Raw genomic sequence first — 9,297 nt, forward strand, 5'->3', positions numbered from 1 at the left:
AAACATTGTTAAAGCCAGGAGTCTGTTTCTGTCCCAAATGAAACCCAATTCCCTTCATAGTGCACTACGACCCATAGTGCTCTGGTCAAAAGGGTGCCATTTGGGACGTAGCCTGTAGTTAATTCCATCTTGATATGAGAACCAAAGAGCCATCACATAAGTACTGTGAGCCATTTGTTCATGGCATGGAGAGTAAAACTACCACGAAAACAAAGATAAATCCCCCATGAAAAGAACAAACAGGTAAATAACCCCATGAAAAGAAGAAACAGGCAAATCCCCCATGAAAACAACAAGCAGGTAAATCCCCCATGAAAACAACAAGCAGGTAAATCCCCCATGAAAACAACAAGCAGGTAAATCCCCCATGAAAACAACAAGCAGGTAAATCCCCCATGAAAACAACAAGCAGGTAAATCCCCCATGAAAACAACAAGCAGGTAAATCCCCCATGAAAACAACAAGCAGGTAAATCCCCCATGATAACAACAAGCAGGTAAATCCCCCATGATAACAACAAGCAGGTAAATCCCCCATGAAAACAACAAGCAGGTAAATCCCCCATGAAAACAACAAGCAGGTAAATCCCCCATGAAAGCAACACGCAGGTAAATCCCCCATGAAAACAACAAGCAGGTAAATCCCCCATGATAACAACAAGCAGGTAAATCCCCCATGATAACAACAAGCAGGTAAATCCCCCATGAAAACAACAAGCAGGTAAATCCCCCATGAAAACAACAAGCAGGTAAATCCCCCATGAAAGCAACACGCAGGTAAATCCCCCATGAAAACAACAAGCAGGTAAATCCCCCATGAAAGCAACACGCAGGTAAATCCCCCATGAAAACAACAAGCAGGTAAATCCCCCATGAAAACAACAACACGCAGGGAAATCCCCCATGAAAACAACAAGCAGGTAAATCCCCCATGAAAACAACAAGCAGGTAAATCCCCCATGAAAACAACAAGCAGGTAAATCCCCCATGAAAACAACAAGCAGGTAAATCCCCCATGATAACAAAGTCAGACTTAAAGCAGGATATTTAGCGGAGGTCCTTTCCCAATGTCAGCGGCAAAGGGTGCATCCCAAATGGAACCCTATTCCCTATATAGTGCACTACTTTAGACCAGAGCCCTATTCCCTATATATAGTACACTACTTTAGACCAGAGTCCTATTCCCTATATAGTGCACTACTTTAGACCAGGGACCCTATTCAATATATAGTGCACTACTTTAGACCAGAGCCCTATTCCCTATATAGTGCACTACTTTAGACCAGGGACCCTATTCCCTATATAGTGCACTACTTTAGACAAGGGAACCTATTCCCTATATAGTGCACTACTTTAAACCAGGGACCCTATTCCTTATATAGTGCACTACTTTGGGCCCGGGTCAAAAGATGTCCACCATAGGGAATAGGGAGCCATTTGGGAGAAATCTCTCTCTCCTGGCAGAGCAGGAACCAACTCTCTGGACGTACAACAGGAACATGATTATTGCTCTTAAAGGGACACTACGGGGGTAAAAACAAAGTTATTCATAGTAACTGAGATTTTATAAAATAGATCATTTTTTCTGATACTCATAAGAAATTAGATTCTATCCACTTCCTCGTCTGTTAGAGCACGGGCAGCGCCATTGAGACAGATACAACATGAGTGGAATCTTGTTTCTTATGATTATCAGTAAAAATGTACTAATTTATCAAATATTGATTACTAATGTCTATCTTTGTAAGACTATAAATGACCCAGCTTTGGAGACGTTAGAAGGTCTGTTTCCATGCTTCTGAGATGAGCTGACTACTGTACCGGGAGTCTTTCAGCTATTGCGTTACGCTAACGATATCTTAATTTCAATAATGACCAAACTGCACGCAGAGACATAAAAATGAGTATCCCTTTAAGAGCTGGAATGCGTAGTGGTGAAACTGCCACGTCCGTTTGCGATATTACAAAGGAAAATACGTTACTTTAAAACAACAAACAGTTTTTTTTCCCCCCAGACATCATTGCACGCGCGATCTTGTACTATGATTTCTACCACGATGCTGTTTCAAACAAATGCAGATCTTTAACGGCTGAAGATAAATGAAAGCAATCCGAGAGAAAAAAAAAGGAAACACATCATAACTGCTGTTTTGTTTGGTCCAAATGAAATGAATAAACTTTTTACAGACGGAACATTGCCAGAATGACGAGGGAATAGCAGCCGTTTTACGAGCTCCTGTGTATTTCTTTTTTACGCCATAACCTTTTTTTTGTACCTACATTTTCCCACCTTAATTTCCTAGAAGACCGAGAAGAGCTTCTGGACATCAGAACAGCGATGATTTGGATGAGGATTTCTGCCTCAGTGATTCAGGCCGCGATACGGCTCATCCCGGACCAGGCCCAAATCCCAGACACTCAAAAAAGGAAGAGGCGACGTTATAGAGGCCGGCGATACCTGACGAGACTACGTTGGCGAGTGGATAAACCAGCTTCCCTCCACCGTTCTATTGGCAAAGGTGCAGTTACTGGAGATTAAACTGGACAAGCTCCATTCGAGATCAACATGATCTGAAGATCATGTAATATCCAATGTTTCTCCGAGTCGTGGCTGAACAAGGACATGGTTAATATTATTAGTGGTTTTCCTATTCATCTGATAGAAGGGTAGCGTCGGGCAAACTCAATGGGGGTGGTGTGTGACTCTGTCAACAACAGCTGGTGATTGATCTCTAATATTAAGGAAGTCTTGAGGTTCTGCTCTCCTGAGTTAGAATACCTCATGATAAGAAGTAGACCATACTATTACCAAGAGACTTTTCATCTATATTTCTTGTAGTTGTCTATTTACGACCAAAAACTGATGCTGGCACTTACGAGCGATATAGGGCCATAAGCAAAAAAAAAGAAAATGCTCACCCAGAGGTGGTGCTCCTCGTGATTTTAATTCAGGAAATCTCAAATCCGTTTTTACCTCATTTCTACCAGCATGTCATCTGTGCAACTAGAAGCACAAAAACTCCAGATCACCTTTACTCCGCACAGAGATGTGTACAAAGCTCGCCCTCCATTTGGCAAATCTGACCATAAATCTATCCTTCTTATTCCGGCTTACAAGCGAAAACTCAAACAGGAAGATCAAACAGGAAGAGGTCCGAGGAAGCGGACGCTAAGCTACAGGACTGTTTCGCTAGCACAGACTGGAATATGTTCCGGGATTCATCTGAAGGCTATAAGGAGTTTACTACATAAGTCATCGACGATGTCGTCCCCACAGTGACCGTACGTACATATCCCAACCAGAAGCCATGGATTACAGGTAACATCTGCACTGAGCTAAAGGCTAGAGCTACCTCTTTCAAGGAGCAGGACACTAATCCAGACGCTTATAAGAAACCCCACTACATCCTCCGACGAACCATCAAAACAGGCAAAGCATCAATACAGGACTAAGATCGAATCCTACTACACCGGCTCTGATGCTCGTTGGATGTGGCAGGGCTTGCAAACTATCACAGATTACAAAAGGAAACCGAGCCGCGAGCTGACCCATGACGCGAGCCTACCAGACAAGCAAAATGCCTTCTATGCTCGCTTCGAGGTAAGCAACACTGAACCATACATGAGAGAACCAGCTGTTCCAGATGACTGCGTGATCATGTTCTGCGTAGCTGACGTAAGACCTTTAAACAAGTTAACATTTACATGGCTGCACAGATGACCAATATGCGTGCTGAGAGCACGCGCTGACCAGCAGGAAAGTATCTTCACTGACATTTTCAACCTCCCCCTGACCCCATCTGTAATACTTATGTTGCAAGCAGACCACCATAGTCCCTGTGCCCAAGAACGCTAAGGTAACATGTCTTAATGACTATCGCCCCATAGCACTCACACCTGTAGCCATGAAATTCTTTGAAAGGCTGGTCATGGCTCACATCAACACCATCATCGGACCCCGGACCCACTCCAATTCACATATCATATCATATCACAGATCCACAGATCTCTGCCCTGTCCCATGTGGACAAAAGGAACACCTACGTGAGAATGCTGTTCATTGACTACAGTTCAGCGTTCTACACCATAGTGCCCTCAAAGCTCATCACTAAGCTAAGGACCCTGGGACTAAACACCTCCCTCTGCAACTGGATCTTGGACTTCCTGCTGGACCGCCCCCAGGTGGTGAGAGGAGGCAACAACACATCCGCCACACTGACCTTCAACATGGGGGCCCCTCAGAGGTGCATGCTCAGTCCCCTCCTGCACTCCCTGTTCACACGACTGCGTGGCCATGTACGACTTCAACACCATTATTACATTTGCTGACAACACAACGGTGGTACGATGATGAGACAGCCTATAGGGAGGAGGTCAGAGACCTGGTGGTAGGCCTGATCACCGACGACGATGAGACAGCCTATAGGGAGGAGGTCAGAGACCTGGTGGTAGGCCTGATCACCGACGACGATGAGACAGCCTATAGGGAGGAGGGAGGAGACCTGGTGGTAGGCCTGATCACCGACGATGATGAGACAGCCTATAGGGAGGAGGTCAGAGACCTGGTGGTAGGCCTGATCACAGACGATGATGAGACAGCCTATAGGGAGGAGGTCAGAGACCTGGTGGTAGGCCTGATCACCGACGATGATGAGACAGCCTATAGGGAGGAGGTCAGAGACCTGGTGGTAGGCCTGATCACAGACGATGATGAGACAGCCTATAGGGAGGAGGTCAGAGACCTGGTGGTAGGCCTGATCACCGACGATGATGAGACAGCCTATAGGGAGGAGGTGGCAGTGTGGTGCAAGGACAACAACCTCTCCCTCAACCACGTCAGCAAGACAAAAGAGCGGATCTTGGACTACAGGAAACGGAGGGGCGAACACGCCCCCATTCACATCGATGGGGCTGTAGTGGGGCAGGTCGAGAACTTTAGGTTCTCTGTGTCCACATAACTAAGGACCTATCATGGTCCAAACACATCAACGCAGTCATGACGAGTGCACGAAAATGCCTATTACCCCTCAGGAGGCTCAAAAGTTCTGCACCCATGAGAGCATCTTGACTGGCAGCATCACCGCCTGGTACGGCAACTGCTTGGCATCCGACCACAAGGCGCTACAGAGGGTAGTGCGTATTGCCCAGGACATTACTGGGGTCGAGCACCCTGCCACCTCAAGTGTCAGAGGTAAGCCCTAAAAAATTGTCAAAGACTCCAGCCATCCAAGTCTGTTCTCTCTGCTACTGCATGACAAGTGGAACCAGAGCGCCAAGTCTGGGACCAAAAGGCTCCTTAACAGCTTCTACCCCTAAGCCATAAAACTCCCGAACAGTTAATCAAATGGCCGTCCAGGCTATTTACCCTCTATTTTTGGCACTGGATCTCTTGTACTGGCTCTATGCTGGACTCGACCCACACAGTCACACATACTACACACACTCACACACACACACACACAACATACGCTCACACACACACACACACACACACACACACACACTACACCGACACTCGCAACATACGCTCTCACACACACACAACATACGCTCACACACACACACAACATACGCTCGCACACACACACAACATACGCTCGCACACACACACACAACATACGCTCACACACACGCTCTCTCACACACACACACACACACTACACCGACACTCACAACATATGCTCACACACAACATACGCTCTCACACACACACACACAACATACGCTCACACACACACACACACTACACCGACACTCACAACATACGCTCACACACACACACACACACACACACACACACTACACCGACACTCACAACATACGCTCACACACACACACATACGAATGCATGTTGACGCCACACACTTTTACTCTTCCCATACGCTGCTGCTATTGTTTATTATCTATCCTAGTCACTTCACCCCTAAATACATGTACAGTTGAAGTTGGAAGTTTACATACACTTAGGTTGGAGTCATAAAACTCGTTTTTCAACCACTCCACAAATTTCTTATTAACAAACTATAGTTTTGCCAAGTCGGTTAGGACATCTATTTTGTGCATGACACAAGTAATTTTTCAAACAATTGTTTAGATAATTCACTGTATCACAATTCCAGTGGGTCAGAAGTTTACATACTAAGTTGACTGTGCCTTTAAACAGCTTGGAAAATTCCAGAAAATTATGTCATGGCTTTAGAAGCTTCTGATAGGCTAATTGACATCATTTGAGTCAATTGGAGGTGTATCTGTGGATGTATTTCAAGGCCTACCTTCAAACTCAGTGCCTCTTTGCTTGACATCATGGGAAAATCTAAAGAAATCAGCCAAGATCTCAGAAAAAAATTTGTAGACCTCCACAAGTCTGGTTCATCCTTGGGAGCAATTTCCAAACGCCTGAAGGTACCAGGTTCATCTGTACAAACAATAGTACGCAAGTATAAACACCATGGGACAACAACAACAGCAAAGGACCTTGTGAAGATGCTGGAGGAAACAGGTACAAAAGTATCAATATCCACAGTAAAACGAGTCCTATATCGACATAACCTGAAAGGCCGCTCAGCAAGGAAGAAGCCACCGCTCCAAAACGACTGTAAAAAATCCAGACTAAGGTTTGCAGCTGCACATCGGGACAAAGATCGTACTTTTTTGGAAAAATGGCCTCTGGTCTGATGAAACAAAAATAGAACTGTTTGGCCATAATGACCATTGTTATGTTTGGTGGGAAAAGGGGGAGGCTTGCAAGCCGAAGAACACCATCCCACCCGTGAAGCACGGGGGTGGCAGCATCATGTTGTGGGGGTGCTTTGCTGCAGGATGGACTGGTGCACTTCACAAAATAGATGGCATCATGAGGGTGGAAAATTATGTGGATATTATGAAGCAACATCTCAAGACATCAGTCAGGAAGTTAAAGCTTGGTCACAAATCTGGTCTTCCAGATGGACAACCCCAAGCATACTTCCAAAGTTGTGGCAAAATGACTTAAGGACAACAAAGTCAAGGTATTGGAGTGGCCATCACAAAGCCCTGACCTCAATCCTGTAGGAAATGTGTGGGCAGAACTGAAAAAGCGTGGTGTGTGGTTAGAGCGTTGGACTAGTAACCGGAAGGTTGCAAGTTCAAACCCCCGAGCTGACAAGGTACAAATCTGTCGTTCTTAACTGACTTGCCTACTTAAATAAACTAAAATAGACTGAGGTACACCAGCTCTGTCAGGAGGAATGGGCCAAAATTCACCCAATTTATTGTGAGAAGCTGGTGGAAGGCTACCCGAAACGTTAAACAATTTAAAAGGCAATGCTACCAAATACTAATTCAGTGTATGTAAACTTCTGACCCACTGGGAATGTGATGAAAGAAAATAAAAGCTGAAATAAATCATTCTCTCTACTATTATTCTGACATTTCACATTCTTAAAATAAACCGGTGATCCTAACTGACCTAAAACAGGGAATTTTTTACTAGGATTAAATGTCAGGAATTGTGAAAAAACGTCTTACTTTTTAACTCTGTATTGTTGGTTAAAGGCTTGTAAGTAAGCATTTCACTGTAAAGTCTACACTTGCTGTATTAGGCACATGTGACTAATAACATCTGATTTGATAGATTAGAACAAAGTGGTCCAGACAAAGCTGTCTGTCTGCTGGTCTGTCTGTCTCTCTCCCTACACTCCACAATGCTGGTCCCTCAGTTCAGAGGTCATTATAATGCATCTCTCTGACTACTCATATACTGTACAAAGACTACTCACATACTGTATGGAGACAAAATGGCTACTAGTCTATTTGACCACCACCACCACCGTCAAAAAGACTAGTAGCCATTTTGTCTCCATACAATCATCGCTCAGGAGTGAAGTTTCCCCTAGGTACAACTTTGACCTTAACCATTAGTGGGGGGGGGACACAAAACTGACCAAAGATCAGCATATAGTGGCAACCTCACTCTACTCCACAATCACGTCTCCACTTCCTGTACCTGTACTTCCTGGGAAGCAGGTCTAGGGGGGGTAAACAACCAAACTAAATGTGAAAGAAAGAACGGCTGTTATAGGTTTAGATGTTTCAGTGTCTCATTTAGAGGCCGATCGATCCTGTGGCAAGCGTTCCTTTGTGTGGCTGAAGCTATACGGTCATTAACTTTCAGTTAACAAAAGGTTAGGGTCTGTGGAAATCAGTCTCATAGACACATTTCTCTCAGACGTCTCATATTACTAGTAGAGCAGATAAGTAATCATTAGGTACGATCAAAAGTCATAGAAATGTAACTACTTACATGTAAAACTTCTAAATACTTATTAACCCGATTCCAAGCAAGAACATAAATAACGATCACATTTCATCTTACAGTAAGAGTAAAGTTATTAAAAGTGTCTGAAAACCAGCGAGGGTTTTTTTTTAAATCACTGATTTAAAAACAACTTTACTTTTACTGCAAGATGTCACAATATTTAGCTTTTTAATTTTTTCAAAGTCTTCAAACAAATATCCCGTTAATACGAGTTCAGGAGTCAGTCGACAGTTCGTCTGAAACAGGACACGACCACGAGCCAAACTCTCTCGCTTATCTGTACAGTCTACCTAGAGCTCAAAATCAAATCAAATATATATATTTTAAACATGGTAGTGCAAGTCTCTTGTCAACAGACAACACTTCTCGTAGAAAAAGTGGGGAAGTTGTTGTTGTTAATGACATCGTCATCCCTGTGTCTTCCAGCGTGGGGTTTAAATGGTTTTGATCCGGCCGCAAGTCGTTGTCCCACTCCAACCAATCAGCAGTCCAAGAACAGATAAATAAGACATAAGAGAGAGATCTGTTTGGCTGCTTTCCCTCTTAGACCCTCCTCCTTCCTACCCGTTCTCTCTTCTCCTCCTCTGGGTCTGTGTGTCTCTAGTGCTGGTGTCCGACAGACAGCACCAGTGGTATCAGACAGCCCAGAACCAGAGCCCCAACCTCCACCTTGCTCAGTCCCTTCGCTGTTTCCTTCCCCGGTGTGGGGGAGTGGCTGTGTCCGGTCCCGCCCACCTCGGGAAGGACATGTACCGTGGCAACGTACAGGAAGGTCCCGGCAGAGAACAACATGGCCACGCCCGTGGCGTTCACATCTGACAGTGCCTCTTTACTGGACTAGAGGTCGACGAGACCAGGAAGAAAGAAAATGAAGAAAAAGAAGGGAGGAATTAGAATGAGCATCACTTCTCATGACTGGGGCATTTAGTGAAATACATTTTTGAAAAGCCATAGAGGGAGAACAACATTTGGAAGGAATACTCAGGGCTTCATTTCATTCTA

At 44.7% G+C, this 9,297-nt stretch overlaps 1 protein-coding gene across 1 annotated transcript in view; it reads right to left on the minus strand.

The window, feature by feature from the left end:
- Positions 1–5,863: 5,863 nt before the first annotated feature.
- slc39a9 (solute carrier family 39 member 9) overlaps positions 5,864–9,297 on the minus strand; it is a 10,971-nt gene continuing 7,537 nt past the window's right edge. Inside the window, exon 7 of the mRNA XM_036955385.2 lies at positions 5,864–9,132. Coding sequence (XP_036811280.1) covers positions 8,896–9,132 — 237 coding nt within the window. The 3' untranslated portion in view covers positions 5,864–8,895. The remainder of the gene's footprint in view (positions 9,133–9,297) is intronic.

The sequence above is a fragment of the Oncorhynchus mykiss genome, chromosome 19 (assembly GCF_057628025.1).
Source record: "Oncorhynchus mykiss isolate SJ-2025 chromosome 19, ASM5762802v1, whole genome shotgun sequence".
In the NCBI taxonomy this organism is placed as follows: domain Eukaryota; kingdom Metazoa; phylum Chordata; class Actinopteri; order Salmoniformes; family Salmonidae; genus Oncorhynchus; species Oncorhynchus mykiss.